The sequence below is a fragment of the Leishmania panamensis genome, assembly GCF_000755165.1.
Source record: "Leishmania panamensis strain MHOM/PA/94/PSC-1 chromosome 5 sequence".
In the NCBI taxonomy this organism is placed as follows: domain Eukaryota; phylum Euglenozoa; class Kinetoplastea; order Trypanosomatida; family Trypanosomatidae; genus Leishmania; species Leishmania panamensis.
The window spans coordinates 371060-391844 of record NC_025884.1 but is presented as its reverse complement, the minus strand read 5'-3'; the positions used below and the strand labels follow the sequence as shown (position 1 = coordinate 391844).

Sequence of the window (20785 nt, the reverse complement as noted above, 5' to 3'; positions counted from 1 at the left end):
ACGGTACATTTCTATCTTTTTAATCCTGTAAAACTCTATGGTAAGTGTTCAAAAAAAGGGGGCTCTCAAGGTCACGATATGAGGCATTTCTTCCTCATGGCGGCTCTGCCATGCAAGAGCTAAACTCTATCCAGCCTGCCCCAGGTCCATCGCGTTGTGCGAAGCTGCAGCGGGCACGCGTCGCGGCAATGCGCCGACTCAGTCATCTTGGCGCAGTCCCCGCCCCAAACCCCACCCCATCTCTCAGGCCACCGCACAGCCGCCCCCATTGTCCTGGTCGCCACCCGGTGCATTCCTAAGGGTGGCGCGGGTGCCCCACATCAGTGGCCACCCGGGGCTGGGTGAAGTGCGGCCGGGTTGCGCCGACACGACGTCGTCCAGGACCTGGCCGCCGGCATTGGCAACAGCACATTTCTATGCCGTAGGTGCTTGACCCTGTCACCGCCAGGGGCGATTCAACATTGGCAGAGATAGCCGCTGCTCAGCCTCCCCACAAAAAGTGGGGGTACTGGGCACTGATGCCGTGCCGTGGCGTCCCCTCGTCATCAGGGACACACAAAGCAAGGAAAAGAAAACGAAAAAGATACCACTCATTCAGGTGTAATGTGCGCCGTCCGTGACAGCGTAGTGCTCACTGCGAATGGTGTTCGTCGATACTGTAGGGGGTATAGTCAGCCGCAACACGGCGTGCAGCTTTGAGGAAAACATCTCGCGTAATCTCTGCCATATTCTCGCTTTCATACATGTCAAGGATTGTGGAGAGTGGAATTTCAGCGTTTAGAGTGGAGATACTTATATCTGCCGGGTCCGATATTACCGGTACCTTCTCGCTGTCTTCCGTGAAAAGCTTAATGCCCTCCAACGTGGCCTGGTAACGACGGTGTTCGATCCAGGCTCGGCGCGCATACGACTGTAGAAAGCAGCGATTGTAGTGCTCCTGAAAGCACTTGGCCATCCACGAGCCGTCAGCAGTTAACCGTTCCTCGTAGTAGCCTTGCCGCTGACTGTGAAACCTTTCCGTGTCTGCTCGAATCTTCGCCGAGTGACGAACCGCTCGGGCCTCTAGCAAATCCTCATAAAAGCTCTTGCGCCTCTTTGTAAAGTCATGCACCTCATCTCGCACAACCTTTTCGTAGAAGCAGGTTCGCTGCACTACGTAGCTACGAATATCCTGATCGGAGAGGTCGTTCCCAATACCAGCAGCATTGCCAAAGTCACGCAGAGTGTCATCGATCTCCATTTCCTGCATGATCTCAATCACATTCATGCTTATCTGCTTCGCTGTGGCCTCACCATCAGCACCTACTGAATCATTTTTCTTCGCGCGCGCACGGTATGCCAGAAGTGCGTTGTGATACTTCTCCACATCCGCGTGTAAGCGGACTTCATATTCGGTTTCCCTAGCTTTTGTGAACTGGATCACATCGTTGTTAAGGTCGCTCTTGTACTTCTCTGCCTCCAAGCGCTGTATCTCGTCATGAATTTCTTTTTGCTCGCGCCGAAACTCCTCTGTTTCCTCGTTGAGACGCTGGGTGTAATGCGTACGACGCTTGAGAACAAAATTTTCCACTTCAACCTGCTGCTCTTGAAGCATACGCCCTTCATAAGCCGTATTGACAGCTTCAAAGAAGCTGCCAGTCGCACGAAGTATGCCAGCGGTGGGATCGGCAGCGTCCCTGTCAGACCCAAAGAGAAAGTTCTGCTGTCCGGCAGACACAGAGTTCAGAAGCTCCTTCAAGATCTTTTGTGGAAGAATATGCGTTCTAGTTTCCCCTGTGTTGTCGATAATAAGCGGCTGCTGCGAAGTGGTGGACCTCTCCATTACGACATTATCCGCACTGTTTTCAGTGCTAGCCGCGAGATTTGGTGGCGCGGCAGCCTTCTCCCCTTTGCCTTGTCGTGAAAGCAGCGCGCTCGTCTTCGTTGCGAGCCGTGGAACGGCGAGGCGAGACGTCCGAAACATGGCTTCACTTTTGGCCAGGAAAAACGAGAGCACGAATGTAGCACTGACTGTGAATGGCGAGTTGGAGCAAGCCACTGCAAGAGGGAAAGCAGCAGAGAGAACAGAAGAGGAAGAGTGGTTGGAGAAAAAAGGATGAAATCGATTCCGATAAAGAATCAGTAGATTAAAAGGTATTGGAGAAAATGGGAGTGCCCGCTCCCCTCGCAGATTCCACTCAGCCATGCGCACCCTGCAGACTCGGTGTCCACTGCCACTGTCTTTCCCAAGTCCCCTCAAGTTGAAATAAGCTCCCAATAGTAAAACGCCTCATCTCCGATTAACGAAGACCTGCGAATGCATTTGTCAATTTTGTTCAACACCTGTCAAGACAGCACCTTGAGACGCAGCGTTGGGAAGCTTTGCGCCCACCTTCTCCCCCCCCCCCCTCTCCTCAACCTAACATCACCTTTCTGCAAAATCAACAACACATCGCTGACAAAAGGGGATGCCACGGCACGGCATCAGTGCCCAGTACCCCCACTTTTTGTGGGGAGGCTGAGCAGCGGCTATCCCTGCCAATGTTGAATCGCCCCTGGCGGTGACAGGGTCAAGCACCTACGGCATAGAAATGTGCTGTTGCCAATGCCGGCGGCCAGGTCCTGGACGACGTCGTGTCGGCGCAACCCGGCCGCACTTCACCCAGCCCCGGGTGGCCACTGATGTGGGGCACCCGCGCCACCCTTAGGAATGCACCGGGTGGCGACCAGGACAATGGGGGCGGCTGTGCGGTGGCCTGAGAGATGGGGTGGGGTTTGGGGCGGGGACTGCGCCAAGATGACTGAGTCGGCGCATTGCCGCGACGCGTGCCCGCTGCAGCTTCGCACAACGCGATGGACCTGGGGCAGGCTGGATAGAGTTTAGCTCTTGCATGGCAGAGCCGCCATGAGGACGAAAGAAAAAGAACGTTGTGCTTTATGTGGAATTGTCGCAATTTTCAAGGCGAAGCGCTAAGCCATGTAAACAGCGAGCTAGTTCTCCCCAACAATGGAAGTTTCGCTAGATGGCAAAGGCAACACGCGCGCACTTGCACTTTGACTCGGTATTTTATTCATTTCAATTCGACCCATTTGAAACCTCATCTTTGGTTATTATTATGCAAACCAAATGTGCGTCGAACCGGGAGCCAGTTCAGATTCCATCTTGTCGTTCAAAATATCTACCCCTTTTCTCTATACGATCGAAAAGCAATACACACAGTGTTGCATTTCGCACTTTCTACTACCTGTTTTGCTATAGTGGCAGGAAGAGTGTTGGACAGAGAACAAAAGCTTTCTAACCCGCTGCTTTCATTCCTTTCCCCGCCTCAACTCCACACGCTAATGTGCAAACCCTCTTCTCCATTCCCCTCTTTTCCATTCTCTGTTTTTATTGATCTTAAAACTGAAGAGTTAAAGGCGAGTGGCAACGAAAAAAAAAAAATGATCCGCCGTCGAATTGTGCTTCTTCAGCAGTACGGGGCTCAAGGTAGCCCGTACCCCATGAACTCTACTCCTCAAGAACACCCTCCCGGAGGTAGTGCACCATCTCGCATGATGATGCAGCGCTCACAGAAAATGCTGCTTGATCCCAGCTCTTTCATTGAGCGCCCTCCGCGAAACACCTTTTTCAACATTGTCCCACAAGGACACGAATATGTTGTGGAGCGACTTGGTCGCTATCACCGCACACTGGACTCCGGATGGTGGATGGTGGTGCCCTTTATCGACAAGATTCGCTACAATTACAACGTGAAGGAGCAAGGTATCGAAATCCCGAATCAATCAGCAATCACATCTGACAATGTAATGGTGGAGATTGACGGTGTCCTTTTTCTCAAGATTGTGGATTCGTGCAAAGCCAGCTACAATATTGAGAACCCCGTGTTCAACTTAATTAACTTAGCTCAAACAACGATGCGCAGCGAGATTGGGCGGATGTCGCTTGATAGCCTGTTCAGGGAGCGCGCCAGTCTTAACCAAAGCACTGTGGAAGTGCTCCGTCGAGAAGCAAATGAGTGGGGTATTGAGTGCAAACGCTACGAGATCCGAGATATTATGGTGAGCGAGCTGGTGCGCCGCTCGATGGATCTACAGGCTGAGGCAGAGCGAAAGAAGCGCAAGCTCATTTTAGAGAGCGAAGGTGAGTCGACTGCGACGATCAACCGTGCTAATGGTATGAAGATCGCGCAGCAGTACGTTGCAGACGCTGAAAAGTACACAGTGGAGCGGCATTCAGAAGGCAATGCTGCTGCCATTCGAGTCAAGGCAGCCGCGGTATCAGACAACATTGCTATCGTCTCCGAAGCGATTGAAAAGGCGAAGCACGGAAACGAGGCTATATCCCTCCGCGTTGCAGAAAGCTACATTGAGAAGTTTGGCGAACTGGCAAAAGAATCTAATACGGTGGTTATGTCTCACCCAGTGAACGACCCTGCGATGTTTGCAACCCAAGCACTCTCCGTGTTCAACACTGTTGCCACCTCGGCGACGAAGTCTTCGCCGACAACTGGGAAGTAGCTAGATGAGACTGGTTTTCCGACTAGTGATTGTGTTTTGGTCTGTTTGTGTTGTGGTGGTGTGTTTCCCTGTGTTGTAACCTTCGCAGTAGTTCATTCAGGTGCACCCTGTGCCTCTCTAGCTCAAAGATTGACGAATAGCGTGAAACACCTTCACTTTTTTTTTTTCCTTGCTCAGTGAGGTACAACTAATGCAACACATTCGCTTGTGACGTACCTGTGGCCCTCTCGTTTATTTTCCTTGGAAAAGCACTGCTACATTTGGCGATGATTGGGCTGAGCATGAATGCATATCTATGTAGTATGGCTTATCCCTCCCAGTGCTTTAATCATCATAAAGGAGAGAGTACTGTGGCATCCCAATTACTCCTCTCTTTGCTACCATCATCATACTCCCCTCTCTTCGTCATACTGCTTCTCTCACTCTACTAGTTTCCAAACACAGCCGTCTACTTTCTCACGCTTTTCTTCACAGAAAAAAAAACTGGAAGATGCAGTGCACTTTCCTTAAGCTCTCTGCTCGTCGCGGCGGTGCCCTTGCCCCTAGCCTTTTCCTCCATGCCGACTCTCAGCAGGTGCGCGTGTCGGACGCTGTGAAGCGTGTAGAAGCAGAAGAGTTTGCGAAAAACTACCAAATGAAACCTATGACTGATCACCAACGCTCCTCATTCGAGTACAAGAGTAGTGCCAAGGGTGCGGAGGTTGGTGCCCGTAACGAGGCGGCGTTTATGAACTACGAGCCCTTCACTCCGAGGACCCTTTCGGGGCGCTTGGTGACTCCTGGCGATATCAATCTGTTGACCGTCTCACCGTTGTACTGCGCGCTGCTCTGCATCACTGCCGCTACATGGGGAGTTTTCTACTGGGATATGTATTGTCGCAAAAACTACGAAACAGTCCTTATTGCTAGGCCAAAGGCCATGCAGTAACGTGTCTTCCCTCTTTAAGCTCTCTGTGTACAAACTCACAGTCCGCGCGTCTCTTGCGCCGAGCATGTCTCGCGAGAATCATTAGTACCCAGTTTCTTTTTTTTTTTCTTTAGGAACACAGACTAGCTAGACTCTCATGATAGCGATTTTCTCCTTTTTTTTCTCGCGATTCGCCTCATGGACTGCCTTCTGCATACAAAGGGGAAAAAACTCTGCAGTTGTGTGCTACCCAGTATCGAGGCGAGGAATCACAAGCAGAGAGAAAGAAAATTGTAGGTGGTAGTGCATCCCTATGGCAATAGCTGCTGTACTCTTAGTTGTCTGTCCTCTAACTGCTTTGTTATAGCGGGCTGATAGAAGTGTATCATCACCAACCATCCATGTTCACCTATCACTTTAAGCAAATGAACGCGAAGCTTCTCACACTTTCACCTCTCTCCTCACTTTTTTTTTTCGTGTGCTATTAGTGCAAAGCGATATGTGCAAGTCCGCTGTATTCCCCAGCCTGAAAGGAATCTGAATGGCCTCGTCGCCCGTTACCGCATCTAGGGCAGATCGGCTCCAGGCTCTCCTCCAGTCTCCCGATATACCCGCCTCCTTTTACACCAACACCACAACAGATGACAATGTGCTTGCAGTCGCCAAGGAATTTGACATCCTGTTCTACAAGTACTTTCCTGACCGCAAGCCACTGTTTCTCTCGCCAAGTAATGAGTGCCAGTGTCCAAAGATGATCTGCTCGTTTGTGCGGCCAACGTTGCTACCATACGACCAGCTTTTTGACTTGGAGGGGTCTTGCCAGTTCGTGGCCGACTATGTGCGCTACGAGCCTCTCTACGATCCATCCGTTTACGACGACGAGTACGACAGTACAGTGGAACAACTCCCGCAGCAAATTGTCTCGCCCGCAACGGCGCTGGACTGGCAGGTTGGAAACTGTTTTGAAATATCCCTTGTGCTCATATCTCTTCTCATTGGGGCCGGCTTCAATGCTTACATCGTCGTCGGCACCGCGACCAAGGCTGTTTGCTTGTCCGATCAGAAGAGCACCATGTGGGACGGTGAGCTGCCCAAGGAGGTCAACTCCGATGATGAAGTGGAGGATGATATGCCCAAAAATAACCCGTATATGGCCTTGATTCCAGAGAAGCTGACGCTGCGGCTGACGACAGATCCCGACCCAACACCGGTCAGCAGGATGGACAGTGTCATGATGAATCCGGATAACTACCCCAAGGTCACTGGCACCCCAAACGTGCGCGGCGGCACCGTCAAGCCGATTCACTCCTGGGTGCTCGTTCTTCCTGGCGGCAGGCGGTGTGTCTCCAAGGCGGTCTTTGTGGAGCCGTCCACAGGGAAGCTGATACCCTTCTCTGCCACCGACAATCGGTACACCTCCGTTGAGGCGCTCTTCAACCACCATGACTATTACGTGAACATGCGACCTGAGGCTCCTGTGAGCTCTCTCTCCCCCGACTTAGCCGACCGAAACCAGTGGGAAAGCCTTTTTTCGTATGCGAATCCTAGCGGCGACGAGGTGGAGGGCCTCGCGGGTACCTTATCGGCAACGCGACGTGCGTTCACAAACGACCTGGCCGCGACCATGACCACCGCCACAATGAATATGACCGAGGCATCTGACTCAAGGTGTCGGCGCATGTACATTCCCAATTTGTGGTCGAACGAGCTGATCCTGAGCCGGCAGCAGTACGAGAGTCGCTACCCCGGCGGATACAAGGAGATCATGTACGTCAACGCCGTGGTGCGCAGCTACGCACCCTACTCGCAGAGCGACTATCGAACTTTGGAGGTGGTAGTGCCAGACGCAGAGTACGCAGAGTTGCACGAGACACACGTCTTCTACGCCCACCGCGCCGACAAGCTCCGCCGCGCAACTGCCTCTCCCTCACCTACCCCACAGTCGCCTTCCAAGGAGTCCTCCATCTTACCCAGCCACTCGTCGCTATCGCTGACGAAGGCGCCTACTGGTCCTCGCAGGATGGTAAAGTGGTACGAGAAGGGCCGCATGCACAACACGACAGTCGAAGGGCTGCGGGAGCTCATCTACGAGCCTGGTAAGCAGCGTACCATGAAATTCTACTGGAGAGCGCGCAGCGACGGCCTGTACTGCCGCACGGAGCTGCTGTACGACGCGAATACGGTACGTAAGGTGAAGGAGTTTTACAAGGGTCGTACCGACCGGCTGTGGTACCGCAGCTTCAGCTACGGCCGTCCGTCCACGATGCGTGAAAAGAACATGCACAGCCTCATTGTGCACGGCTCTAAGAGCGGCTCAACATTGCGCGAGTACCCACGACTGGACCCGGTGCGCGTCAGTCAGAAGTTTCAGCGAGATGAGCGTGTGTCGGCAAGCAAGGACGTGGCCAAGACAACTTTCCTGCGTCCTGCGTCGGAGGGCAAAAGCGGCGGCAGCAACAACACCCCTTCGGTGGGGGAGATGTGGGTCTTCTTTCATTACGACGCGGGCAGCATCCTCCGTCCATATCACATGTTCGCAAAGCCGTCGTCCTCAGTGGAGGAGTACATCGCCGCCTCCGCAGCGGGAAAGCCGGTAGAGCCGCCAGTGCGGGTGGTCTCGCTGCCCGGTGAGGGGCCGCCGAGCGAGCTCGACCTGTACAATGAGCGCAAGTGGCTGAGCGCTGGGGAAGCGACATGCTTGATGGAGCACCGGGCGAAGTTGGATGAGTGCATGGACATTCTCAATACCATCGAGCAGGACTACAAGGTGCAGCCTGTCATCAGTGTGTACGACACGCTGCGCAACAGGCCAAAGGAAACGGAGGCGGAGCGGGCAAGAAAGCTTGCCGAGGCCGCCCGTCGTGAGGAGTCACGCAAGGACTACCTTGCCCCCTATATCGCCAAGCTCGAGATGCCGGCTGACTTCGACGGCAACTATCTCAGCGTCCGCTTATCGGTGGTGCAGGCAAAGCAGGTGAGAGACGAGGCACTGCAGGAACTGAAGGAACGGCTTATCCAGCGAGGTCACATTATGCAGAGTCGCATGGACAAGGAAAAGGAGGAGTTCAACAAGCGGCAGCAGCTGTACCGCAAGAACTGCGATGCATCGGCGCTGGAGGGCGACAGGGACACTGAAGCCTTTGCCCTCTACTGCAAGGAGGCAACGTGGCGCATGAAGGTGCTGGATGACCGGCTGTTGCAGCACATCGATTATGCGAGTGAAAAGTACAATCAACTGGCTCGGCGACTCGCCGAAGACTCTCGTCTCTCCGCCTTGTACCACCCCAGCCACTAAGAAGCACACCAGCGAGCTCGCATGTAGTACGTGGGCGCGTGCCGGTCTCCATCAGCGATAGCGCGTTCGTGGGTGTGTCTGTGTTTTCGAGCTTCTCTATGAACCCATCAGCATCACCTGGCGGTCTGTCTCTTTTGTTTCTCAGTGTCGTTGGCGATGCTCGTCGTGCTCTCTGTTATGTTCCCTCTTGTCCCCACTCCCATGATGTATAGCGGTTCCCTCCCTCCCTTGTGTGTGTGCGCTGTGTGTGTGTGTCCTCATGCGCCAGAGTCGATGTCGATTATATTTGTGAAACTGCACGGTCGCCACAAGCATCAAACCAAGAACAAATAGAGAGAGAGAACAAGAGAGAAAACACAGAAACCGCATCACATGGCGGGTGTTTCCTCTCTTCCACGCACCCCACACACACACACACATGCACAACGAGAAGAGATGGAGAAGGAGGGAAGAGGAGGGGGGGGGCAATGGACAGCCGTGAGAGATTGTAGATGCAGAGGGGAGGAGACGGAGGACGTCACACCCACCCTCTGCTCTCCCCCCTTCTTGCCTCTTTATTCTGTATTTTTCTTGATGGGTATTTGTGATGTACAAGATGAGACCGTCAGTGGGCGATGGCAATACGCAGGTGCCTGTGTGTATGTGGGTGTCTTGGAGGGAGCCTTTGTCCTCTCTCTCGCCGTCTGTCAAGCAAGCCGCCCCCCCCCCCCCCCCTTCTCGCACATACACTTGTCTCCATGCTCCATCCCTTTTCTCCTCTCCAGGCCTACGCGCAACGCATCCGCTGCACTCCACTTTTATACGCTCTAACCGCACACACGCAGCGAACATCCTCCGCTTCGTGAGCTTCTTCTGCGTGGCTGAGTTTCCATCGTCGTATCAACCTTGACAAGTGGCGCAGAAACAGGGGAAAGAGAGTGAGAGGAAAGCACCAGCAGCAGCTGCAGCTGCAGTAGGCGCTTTTATGTCTCTCTGTGTGCGAGAAAGCGCGAGGTGCGGAATCGAAATGATGAAAAAGTACGTGGCAGTCTTTGCCTCCTCGGCGAGTCTCACTGACTTTCGGTTGCCAGAGTTCCAGTTTGTGGCCGCCACGCTACACATCCCCATCACGTTGCTGAACGACAAGATCTCATGGGTTTCAGGCGGCGCCGATACTTTCTGGTTCAGCGTCTTCGAGTCGCCGGCGAGCCGTTCCGAGCTCAGGGCCCTCGCGGAGCGTTGCGCGCTGCTGCGCGGGATTTACACGCTCTTTGAGACCACCCCTACACTGGAGGACCTCTACGCGTGTCTTGAAAAACGCCACGGTAGTGCGCCAGGATCTGTAGGCCCATCGCTGGCCTCCTCCCCCACCACCGATGCCGCCGCCTTTGTCGGCGAGGACGAGATGACGCACCTTACGAGCTCGACATACTCCTACCAGGTGGAGACGATAGGCAAGAAGTACTCCGCGGACGCCAAGCGTGCGGTGGTGGAGGCGGTACTGCAGCGTGTGCCGCGTGCTGGTGAGGTCGAGTGGCGACAGCCAGAGCGCGCCTACTACATATTCCTTCAGCATGCCGTCGAGAACGCGCTGCCTGGAGCGAAAGGGTGGATATCGAATGGGCCGCTGCTGCGTGTCTTCCACTGCTGCCTCTGCGTGGAATCCAGCCGCAGTGCGCTGCTCGCCACGTACGACCTGCGAAAGCGGCCCTACATCGGCACCACCTCCATGCCACCGGAGGAGTCGCTCGTGATGGTGAACATGTCAGGCGTGTGTCGCAGTCACTACGTGTACGACCCGTTCTGCGGCACCGGCAGCTTGCTCATCGCGGCGGCGCACTACGGCGCCAGGACCTTCGGCTCCGACGCCGATGGGCGGGCGATGCGGGCCGGTACAGAGAAGGGGAAGACGAGCCCACAGATACAGCAGCAGCGCCGCTTGGCGCTCGCGGCCTACCAGGAGGAGCAGCTCTGTGTCTTGACGGAGGAGGAACGTGTGTGGCCGAGCATGATCACAAACTTTAAGGTATACCACCTCCCACTGCCTGACAGGGCTCGCATGAACTTCTCTTCGTGGCCGAAGACGTGGCACACCTGCGCCCTGCGTCTCGGCTCCGGGGGCATCTTCGACAGCATCATCACGGACCCTCCGTACGGTCTACGCGAGCCACGTAAGAAGGTGGAAACGACGGCTTCCATGGAAGCAGATAGAAACAACCCCACCAAGCAGCAGGTTGTCACTTTTTCCGCCTACCCCATCAACGAGGTGGTGCTGGATCTCGTCCTGTTCGCCGCCACACACCTCGTCATCGGAGGCCATCTCACCTTCTGGCACCCCACCACCGATCACTACACCGACGACGAGCTGCCCAGTCACCCGTCCCTGCGCGTTGTGTGCAATATCGCGCAGCGGGTGTCGCTCAAGATGGTGCGCCGTCTCATCGTTCTACGGAAGGTCGCGCCGGTGCCGACTCCGCCACCGTCACGCGAATCCTGCGCTGCGAAGAAGTCCCCAGATGACCTGCGCGTGCTCATGGACGCGACGGAGCTGCCAGACAACGAGGACTACATGCACTACCGCGCCAAGCGCGAGCGGAAGCGCCAGGCAGCGCATGAGTACAAGGCGGCAGCAGAGTCCTCCTCCTCCTCCTCCTCCCCCAACCCTACCACAAGTGAGCACGTCGACACCGACCGCGGGAAAGGCAACCGACGTGGTCGCAAGCGCGGCCAACTGGACGGGCAGGATAAGATTGTGGCGAACCGCCAGCGCAACATCGAGCTGCGGGAGGCGAAGCAGGCGGCCTCGCACCTCGCCAATGCAGCGCACAAGACGGTCGACCACAGTCGAGCGTGAAGGACGAAGAGGACTCAGTACACACCATCGATATCTCCATCCACATCGCCTCGCTCCACTCCGCTGGACTCCCTTTTCGTATGGATGTGTGTGTGTGTGTCTGCCTGCGTGTCCGTATACGGGCAAGTTGTGTGAAACCGTTGGAGAGAGAAGAGACGCCGACTGCGTGCGAACGACCACAAAGGCGTTAGGTGAGAGAACTGAAAGCTGCGGCCCTAGCATAACCCCTAGCATAGCGCCTTCTCACCCGCCAACAGTGTAGGAAGTAAGATGTAACTCTCGTGCCCTCTTGGTACCGTCCACTACCTCCTTTTTCTCCCCACCGCTTACCCGCCATTTCACACACGCATTCGACACCCTTGCGAACCCTCTCTCGCTCGCTCCTTCTCCCTCTATTCTCTCCAGCTTCCACCCACTAGTGCCTTCAGCTCTCTTCTGTTTACAAGTATCATCTTCCACACACATCCACACAGCCCCACATCATGGATACCGAGGCAGCGAATGAACGTTCGGCGCCCAAGGACGGCCTCTGCGGTGCTGCCATGCTGAGCGATCCGACCGACAACGCAGAGGGCGAGGGCGAGAACGACGAGATGTGCCAGGTGTTAATCCCGCCGAACGCGAACATGGGCCCTGATGACGAGGAAGTCTGCGGTGTCTGTCTCGAACCCCCAGCGCCGGGCTGCTTTGTAGAACTGTGGTGTTGCGGCAATATCCTGTGCGTGGTGGACGCGCAGCAGCTGGGCAAGTGCCCCTTCTGCCGCGAGGAGCCGCTGGTGTGGAGCATCACCAAGTGATACGATCGTATACCTACACCCCTTTCACGTCGACTTCTGCAGTGGTGATAAAAGTCGCGTATAATCCACCATTACTCCCAGCACCACCCCGACTGTATTCCCTTGCTATGCATATTTCGAAGCGAGGACCACGTCGACGTACATGCACACACACACACACACACACACACTCACCCCCTCGCCTTCATACCGGCACCTACTGCCATTCTCCCCCCCCCCAGCCAACCTACACGTCCTCGCCACACCTACGTGGGTGCAGGCATCAGTATCAGTGCCCACGGCCTTGTTTTCAATTCTGTGGCTCTCTTCTTGGCGCGTATGGTAGTGGACATGGGATGGATTAAGTGAGGGTGGGATGGAGTGACCTTCCTGCCTTTACGCGTGTGTGTGTGTGGATGTGTGGGTGCGGGTGTCAGTACTTTGTCCGCAGTGTCTTCAGCCTTTTGCTTCCACTTTTGCCTTCCCTTTTGCTTGTTTGTGCTTTCTTTCGCTCCCTCTTTCCCTTCCTCTCCCCGCCCCTGGTTGCCCAGCTCTGTTTATTCGTGTTTCGCATGTGTTTTTTGTGTTGGTTGATTCGTTTGCGCTTACCCCCCTGAAGTCGCCCCTCACGCTCTCTCTCTCTCCCTTCTTCCCCTCCTTCTCTTGATGCTTCGTTTTCTGTTCTCTGCGTTGACTCCTCATGTGTGTGTTGCTGTTATGGTAGTCGCTCCTGCCGTTTCTCCATGAGGCCCTGAATTCACGTCGGCACTGATATGCAGTTTCCCCTCCCCCTCCTCCTGCCTCTACCGCCCCGCGTCAGCACACACGCACACCTTCTCTGCACGTATATCCCCCAGCCTCACCATCCTCGCTGCTGTCGCTGGAGTTGACGATAGAAAGAGAGAAGTACTGGTGAGGTGGTAGGTGATTTGGGGTGTGCCGTGCAACCGTCAGAGGGCGTTGAGGAAAGGCTGAGTGGTGGCAAAAGAGAGAGAGGGGGGTAGAGGAGTGGGGCTCTGCGTTTTTTTTTTTTGCTCTACAAACGTGATCGCACCTCCGTGCGTCCTATAAGCCACACGGCTGATGCGGCACGTGTTGCTCTTGTTCTCCCTTGTTTTGCTTTACATGCCCGCGCGCAGGCATGTGTACATCGATACTCTTGTCGGTTTGCCTCCTCCTTGTTCTCTCTAGTATGGGCCGGGTGGGTGTGTGTGTGTGGGAGAGGGGGGAGGAGGGGGGGATCTGTGCGTCCCTCGTTTCTTCTTTCCCGCCCCCAAAAACGAGGGACCGACATGCATAAACAAAACGCCGCTTTTCGCCCGCCTTCCCCCTCTGAGGTTTTTGTGGACGCACAGAGAAAGAGGGGTGAGCCGAAACGGAAAGGCGTGGGGCGCAGCTGAGTTGTAGCCCCTGTCTCCTGGCACCCTCCATCTGCAGGCGGATCGATCCGATTGCTGATGGACATTGGGATCGAGAAGCTCGGACCAGCTGAGTGGCGTGGAGGCGTACTGCTCATTAGCGAGTGTCATTTTTGTATACCTTCACTGCCCCACTCCTCGCTCTGCCTGCGTTTCTTGAAACACACGCACATGTGTACCTCTTCATTCACTCCGCTCCACTCCACGTGGTACGCCCACTGCCGTCCTCCACGTCAAGAGAAAGAAGCCGAAAAAAAACGAAAGAGACAACTGCGCATTACCATCATTACAGTCTACCTCCGACGTACAGGCAACAAAGCGAGTAGCCCCCCCCCCTTCCACCCCCGTCAAAAGATGGTCGTCATCAAGGGCGGCGGCCAGACGTACTCCGTCGGCAATGGCCGTCAGATGGAGTGGGATGAGGTGCCGGCGTCGTTCAAGGAGAAGATGGCAGACCAAAAGGAGATTGAGAAGTGCATCGATCTCAGAGCCAAGGCGCAACGCTGCATCAGCGATCGAGGCTTCTGGGCACCGGACTGCGTCAATCTCACCGAGGCCTTTCACCTCTGCCAGTCGAACGAGCTCACACGAACAGAGCTGACGCAGCGCAGGGCAACGGAATAGCCCCTGCCCGTCCCACCACCACCACCACCACCCCTCTGCTTCTCGTTTTAGTCAAGCACGCGCAGTCAACACACATGATCGTGTGTGTGTGTGTGTGAAAGAGGGAAGGAGGAGGAAGACAAGAGGGAACGACATCGCTACTCTCTTTCTTTTTCGTGCAGATATGGGCCAGTCGCCTGGCCTGTTACCCCCTTCTGATATCTGCCTGGTGCTACATGTAGTCTCACAAGTGGTGCTGCTCTTCTCTCCTTCTGTTCACATCTCTCTCGCAGGTGATTCTTCCTGGCATTCGACTCACGACTACGACCACCACCACATCCTGCCTTCTCTTGATTTGTCTTTCCCACACTCCCTCCAGGGAGATCGTGATGGTGTACCAGCTATCGGAGTCCATGGAGGAGAGTAACGGGAGGAGTGAAGAGAGGCGACGCCGAGCACCCACACGTGAACGAACAAATGCGGCCACAACGCCGTGGTAGCAGAACCAGTAGCTGCTGCACCGACGTCACTCATCACAACTCGGAATTATCATCTACCATGCAAGTATGAACCACACATGCACGCATCCTCTCCTCTCTCGCTCGCTCTCCCCTTCTCACACAAGACTCAAGAGAAAGGTGAAAAGACATGCCCGCAGATAAGCGCTGTGTGTGCCTGCGGGTGCGGATATGACACCTGGCGTCGGATGAGCACCAGGTGCTGCCCACATATGTATATAACGGGTGTATGTGTATGTGCGTTCCCCACCCCTATGCTCCCTCCTATTCGTCTTCCACCCTTCTTGCTGACTCTCTCTCCCTCTCTCTGATGGAGTAGAGTGGCATCTCTCCGGACGCTCCAGCTGATTCGTGCCTCAGTAGGTAACGAAACACCTTCGAGTGCGTTCATCCAGCCAGTCCTGCGCAGGCACACTCGCTGCTATCACACTAGGAAAAGAAAACACTTAGCAAGTAGAAAAGGGGGAAAGCAGCTACACTGCGTCGCCTCTATGTTTGTGCTGAAACCCGCGCCCAACGCCGACGCAGAGAACCAATAGCGAAGCCCTTCCTACCCACCCCCTCTCCCTCCCTCCCTCCCTCCCCCCCGCCCGGTGCACTCAGCGTCCACATCCTTCACTTGTAGCCGTAGGGAAAGCAAATCTATCGCCGTAGTAGTAGAGGTTTTTCTCTGTCGCATACGCCGTGTATGAGCCTATCGCACCACCGCATACACACACGCACACACACAGGGAGAGAGAGAAGAGCGCGTATTCGCTACTGCTTGATAGGTGCTGCCGCGGCTGTCTCACTACCGCGAGCCCACGCGATGCGCCAGGGATTTCTCCGCCCATCCGCGGCGCTCATGGAGCGCGTGCACGGCCAGCTCCGGGATCAGGACCGTATTTTTACAAACCTGTACGAGGACTTCGGCACCGGCATCAACGCAGCGGAGCGCCGTGGTGACTGGTACCGCACCAAGGACATCCTCCTCAAAGGCCATGACTGGGTAGTCAACGAGATCAAGGCAAGCGGCCTTCGTGGCCGTGGCGGTGCCGGCTTCCCGTCGGGGCTGAAGTGGTCCTTCATGCCTAAGAAGAAGCAGGATGACCGCCCGAGCTACATTGTGGTGAACTGCGATGAGTCGGAGCCTGGCACGTGCAAGGATCGTGAGATCATGCGCCACGAGCCGCACAAGTTGGTGGAGGGAGCACTGGTGGCAGGCTTTGCGATGCGGGCCCGCTACGGTTACATCTACATCCGCGGTGAGTTCTATAACGAGTGGCGCTCGGTCGATAATGCGATCCACGAGGCGTACGAGAAGGGCTACCTCGGCAAGAACGCGTGCGGTAGCGGCTGGGACTTTGACCTCTACACCTACCGCGGCGCCGGCGCGTACATTTGCGGCGAGGAGACAGCGATGATCGCCAGTATAGAGGGTGGGCAGGGAAAGCCCCGCCTGAAGCCGCCGTTCCCGGCGAACGTCGGCCTCTACGGGTGCCCGACAACGGTAACGAACTGCGAGACGGTGGCAGTGTCACCAACCATCATCCGGCGCGGCCCGCAGTGGTTCGCACAGTTCGGTCGCAAGGGCAACGCCGGCACGAAGCTTTTTTGCATTTCCGGCCACGTGAACCGCCCGTGCACAGTGGAGGAAGAAATGAGCATCCCTCTGCAGGAGCTGATCGAGCGACACGCCGGCGGGGTGCGTGGCGGCTGGGACAACCTGCTTTGCGTCATCCCCGGCGGCTCCTCATGCCCGCTCATCCCAAAGCACATCTGCGACAACATCCTGATGGACTACGACGCGCTCAAGGAAGCGCAGACCGGTCTCGGCACAGCAGCGGTGATTGTCATGGACAAGTCAACCGACGTGATCAATGCGATTGAGCGGCTGTCGCAGTTCTACATGCACGAGTCGTGTGGCCAGTGCACGCCGTGCCGCGAGGGCAGCCCGTGGCTGGACAAGATGATGAAGCGCTTTGTCCACGGGAACGCCAAAAAGGAGGAGATCTACACCTTGTGGGACGTGTCGAAACAGATGGAGGGTCGCTCCATCTGTGCGCTCGGGACGGCAGCGGCATGGCCGGTGCAGGGGCTCATTCGCCACTTCAGACCCCTCATGGAGGAACGCATCGACCGCTTCTGGGAGGCGAACCCACATTGGGGCAAGTCCGGCTCACCGTGGCGCCGCTGGAAGACGCATCGCTACTACACACTGCAGAAGGGCGATCGTCTCAACTGGGACGGCAAGATTGTGCGCAACTGGAACTAGTGCACCTGCGTGTGAAGAGGCTGAGGATGGCATGGATGCGTGTGTGTATGTGCACGTGTACGCCACCCTCTCCTCCTCCTCCTCCTCGACCCATCACTCTTTCACTCCGTCCCTCCCTCTTCTTGACACCTGTACCTCTTTTTCTCTGCTGCACTTTGCTGGGGACTGCTTCACTGTTTCACCCCTTTTCCTGTTCCTGACTCTCATCACTGCCGTCCATCTTGGCTTCTCTCCTCTCTCTTTCTCTATGCGCGTCGCCTATAGCCTCTCTGTGTGTGTGTGTGGAATGTGACCCGTGACTGGGTGGATCTCTTTTACCGGCGTATACGTTAGGCGTGCTTCTCTCCACCCCTCCCCCTCCTCCTCCTCCTCCTCTCGTCTTTGTTGGCCTGCCCTCTCAAGCCAAGAAAAAAACGATGCAGTCGGAAGAACAGCCAGAGCTGATGGCGCCCCCATCCTCACCCTGACACACACGCACGCACGCACGCCAGGCACGGAGCGGTTACATTGTAATGGTCCCCCTCTCTACTAGTCTCCGCGTGTGTCCCTTTTTTTTTTGCCGCTGCTGTTGCTGTTCGTTTCTTTGCGTATGATGCGATGTGCGCAACTGGCAATAGTGGTGAAGAGCCCGGTGTGTATGCGCCTCTACTCTCCCACTGGTCAAGTGCGCCAGCTATGTCGCTGCTAGTAGCGGTAGTTATTGAAGACAGTGCAAGGGGAAGTATGCTCGGTGGTATACACGGACTCGCATACTGCGGGGAACCAGCGCTGTGCCCGTCATGCCATCCCTCTCCCATTTCTGTCATTCACCAGCACCCCCATTTTCTCCTCTCTGTCCCTCCGCTTTCCCGTACGCTCTTCAACAAAATCCCTGATTGCCACAGTGTCCGTGCCTGTATGCCTCTGTGCCCACCCCACATCCGCAGCACACCTTCCCCCTTTTCCTTCCCTCGCCCCATCCCCCAATGGAAACCCGTCACCGTCGATTGTGCACCTGTGCCCTGTCTATGTTTTCCCTCTTTATATCGCCATCATGACCTACCCCACCGCCGACACCACAACTACGCACAACAACGCATCTCCTGCAGCACCAACCCTGCGGATTCAAAGTGCAACACGTTGCCGGCGCCTGCCGCCAGCCCGGAGTCGGGTTTTTTTGGCACGAGGGGGGAGAGGCCTCCCCCGTTACACGGCACAAAGCGAACCAGAAAACCCCCCCAGCCCACGCGCCCATGAAAACATATGCACAACACCCTCGCCCACCACACCCCCACCCCTCAATGCACTTTTATACAATGCAGGACCGAAAATACAATCCAGAAGGTAAGAATATACAAAGCTCTCTCAAAAAACCCCTTTCGTCTTCCCCTGCCTTGTCATGTCAGCTCCCGCTGCTGCGCCGAAGCACCCAGGCAAGGTGTTCCTGGACCCGAGTGAAGTAAAGGACCACCTTTCCGAGTACCGCATCGTGGACTGCCGGTACAGCTTGAAGATAAAGAACCATGGCAGCATTGAGTACGCAAAGGAGCACCTCAAGGGCGCCATCCGCGCCGATGTGGACACAAACCTCTCCAAGTTCGTGCCTGGTAGTACCGCCCGGCACCCGCTGCCGCCCTGTTCTGAGTTTATCGATTGGTGCATGGCGAACGGCATGGCGGGAGAGCTCCCGGTGCTCTGCTACGATGACGAGTGCGGCGCCATGGGCGGATGCCGCCTGTGGTGGATGCTGAACTCTCTTGGCGCCGAAGCGTACGTGGTCAACGGCGGCATCCAGGCCTGCAGAGCTGCAGGGCTGGAGATGGAGTCCGGCGAGCCCTCGTCGCCACCAACGCCAGCTGCGCACTGGCCCTACAAGACGGACTTCCAGTATCACTACCTCATGCACGAGATCCCGCTCAATGCGATCATCATCGACGCGCGCCCCGCCGACCGCTTTTCCACGACGGTGCGGCCGTACGCCTTGGACAAGCTGCCAGGCCACATCGAAGGCGCGCGCAACCTCCCCTACACCTCGCAGCTCGTGATGCGCGGGGGTGGCAAGGTGCTGCGCAGCGAGGAGGAGACCCGCCACAACATCATGACCGCCATCCAAGGCGCGTGTGCCACAACTGATCTGTCGAGCTGCGTCTTCTCCTGCGGCAGCGGCATCACAGCCTGCATGAACATTGCACTGGTGCACCACCTTGGCCTTGGCCATCCGTACCTCTACTGCGGCTCCTGGTCCGAGTACAGCGGTCTTTTCCGCCCCGCCATAGTGCGCAGGGTCATCAATGACCACGGCATGTGCATGCAGATGCAAACCCCCGCCCTCGGTGACAACCCAAAGGCAAACCTCGACACCATGACGCTAAAAGTCGACGGCGCACCCTGCAAGAGCCCTGATGCGGAGGTGAGGAGCGCCGCTGTCCACCTTCACTCCGGCGAGGCAGCGACGGTGTACTTCAAGAGCGGCCGCGTCGCCATGATCGAGGTGCCGCCACCGTCGAACTAAACACGGCGTGGCCCCAGCAGCGCCGGACCGTGGGAAACGACGCGCGGCGCAGAAGCACGGGGCGCCAGTAGCGCGCGCATGGCCCAAGCGAACACCCCTCCCCCTTATTCCCTTAGCGAATGGACCCCGCAGCGCACCCACACGCAGAGCTACCCAAACGCTTTACCGGGTTTTTGCGCGTCGGCTGCCAAGGTCACAATACTCAAAAACATATATATACGCAAAGGCCGCTTGTGGCGCATAACGCGCTGGCCGCCGCTGCCATGGCCGGCCTTGGGGTGGCGGGTGCCGCTAATAGATTTCAGCCCCCTCCCCCGCCAGCCGCGCCCGCGTTTGGAGGGAAAGAGCTTTTTTCCCCTCATGGAAAGCAAGTTTTTGTCATCCGGGTGTTTCAAGGCAGGCGCCAAAAAAGTCCCCTTCCAGCCGTTAGTTGATGTTGGCATTCCTCCTTTGGCGAAACACAGCACTTTTTCCCCCCCTCCTCGCCCCACATTTTTGTAACCACGGGATTTGCGGCTGGCGCGGCCTCCACGAATCGAATGGGCCGTTTCGAAAGCGCCAAAAGAGCCCACAACCGAGCATTCCGGTCGTGACGGCGCTTCGCGTGTGCCACTCGGAAACGGCAGGGCGCCAAAGCATGCGGCTAACCGACCCACCACCCACAGGAGCCGAGTTAGCGGCCGTTCATTGTTCAAGAAAACGCCAAAGAGGGCAAGGCCTTCTCGGCACGTATCCGGGCCGGGGCACGCCACGTCACAGAGCCTCGCCCACCCACCCCCGAGGTGGCGCGCGACCGAAGAACGGACACGCGCAGACCTCACCCACCAAAAGGGGTTGCCACTCTCCGCGGGTCCCGCGTGGTTTTGTAACACCCGAAAGTTGCTTGCCACGATTCCGCGGTTTTGGCGTTTCCGGAATCCCCCGGGCCCCACGGGGATTTCCTGGCGCCCCGCCGACGGCGCGCCCGGCAAAGCCGAAACCCGTTCCCGCGACGGATGACGCCAACGAAAACGATCGGCACAGCCTCCCACAGCCCGGAAAAGACATCCGGGGCGGGGGCGTTCCCCGCAGCGAATTCCCGCCCCCACGACCGAACCAGGGCCCCCCCGCCCACAGGCCCGGCGAGATGACCGGCCACCACAAGCGGAAGCGATGCGCGCCCCCCCCCCACAGCCCGGCCCCCCATCCGCCAG

General features: G+C 56.6%; 9 protein-coding genes across 9 annotated transcripts, besides 2 other annotated features; 8 read left to right on the top strand and 1 right to left on the bottom strand.

Annotated features, from left to right (window-relative positions):
• Positions 1-104: 104 nt before the first annotated feature.
• Positions 105-551: a repeat region.
• An 80-nt stretch (positions 552-631) lies between these two features.
• On the bottom strand, positions 632-2185 carry LPMP_051050 (hypothetical protein; the record flags this gene model as incomplete). The annotated part of the gene is made up of 1 exon (XM_010705566.1): positions 632-2185. One exon carries the CDS (start codon positions 2183-2185, stop codon positions 632-634), a length of 1554 nt encoding a protein of 517 aa, XP_010703868.1.
• A 258-nt stretch (positions 2186-2443) lies between these two features.
• Positions 2444-2904: a repeat region.
• Positions 2905-3420: 516 nt separating this feature from the next.
• LPMP_051040 (stomatin-like protein) lies at positions 3421-4497 on the top strand (the record flags this gene model as incomplete). Its single annotated transcript, XM_010705565.1, has 1 exon — positions 3421-4497. The coding sequence occupies one exon, from the start codon at positions 3421-3423 to the stop codon at positions 4495-4497; it is 1077 nt and encodes a 358-aa protein (XP_010703867.1).
• A 490-nt stretch (positions 4498-4987) lies between these two features.
• LPMP_051030 (hypothetical protein) lies at positions 4988-5425 on the top strand (the record flags this gene model as incomplete). The annotated part of the gene is made up of 1 exon (XM_010705564.1): positions 4988-5425. The coding sequence occupies one exon, from the start codon at positions 4988-4990 to the stop codon at positions 5423-5425; it is 438 nt and encodes a 145-aa protein (XP_010703866.1).
• A 730-nt stretch (positions 5426-6155) lies between these two features.
• On the top strand, positions 6156-8699 carry LPMP_051020 (hypothetical protein; the record flags this gene model as incomplete). Its single annotated transcript, XM_010705563.1, has 1 exon — positions 6156-8699. One exon carries the CDS (start codon positions 6156-6158, stop codon positions 8697-8699), a length of 2544 nt encoding a protein of 847 aa, XP_010703865.1.
• A 964-nt stretch (positions 8700-9663) lies between these two features.
• On the top strand, positions 9664-11532 carry LPMP_051010 (methyltransferase-like protein; the record flags this gene model as incomplete). The annotated part of the gene is made up of 1 exon (XM_010705562.1): positions 9664-11532. The coding sequence occupies one exon, from the start codon at positions 9664-9666 to the stop codon at positions 11530-11532; it is 1869 nt and encodes a 622-aa protein (XP_010703864.1).
• Positions 11533-12014: 482 nt separating this feature from the next.
• On the top strand, positions 12015-12329 carry LPMP_051000 (hypothetical protein; the record flags this gene model as incomplete). Its single annotated transcript, XM_010705561.1, has 1 exon — positions 12015-12329. One exon carries the CDS (start codon positions 12015-12017, stop codon positions 12327-12329), a length of 315 nt encoding a protein of 104 aa, XP_010703863.1.
• A 1751-nt stretch (positions 12330-14080) lies between these two features.
• Positions 14081-14350, top strand: LPMP_050990 (hypothetical protein; the record flags this gene model as incomplete). The annotated part of the gene is made up of 1 exon (XM_010705560.1): positions 14081-14350. The coding sequence occupies one exon, from the start codon at positions 14081-14083 to the stop codon at positions 14348-14350; it is 270 nt and encodes an 89-aa protein (XP_010703862.1).
• A 1305-nt stretch (positions 14351-15655) lies between these two features.
• Positions 15656-17101, top strand: LPMP_050980 (NADH-ubiquinone oxidoreductase, mitochondrial, putative; the record flags this gene model as incomplete). Its single annotated transcript, XM_010705559.1, has 1 exon — positions 15656-17101. The coding sequence occupies one exon, from the start codon at positions 15656-15658 to the stop codon at positions 17099-17101; it is 1446 nt and encodes a 481-aa protein (XP_010703861.1).
• A 1378-nt stretch (positions 17102-18479) lies between these two features.
• On the top strand, positions 18480-19592 carry MST-2 (3-mercaptopyruvate sulfurtransferase; the record flags this gene model as incomplete). Its single annotated transcript, XM_010705558.1, has 1 exon — positions 18480-19592. The coding sequence occupies one exon, from the start codon at positions 18480-18482 to the stop codon at positions 19590-19592; it is 1113 nt and encodes a 370-aa protein (XP_010703860.1).
• Positions 19593-20785: the final 1193 nt, after the last annotated feature.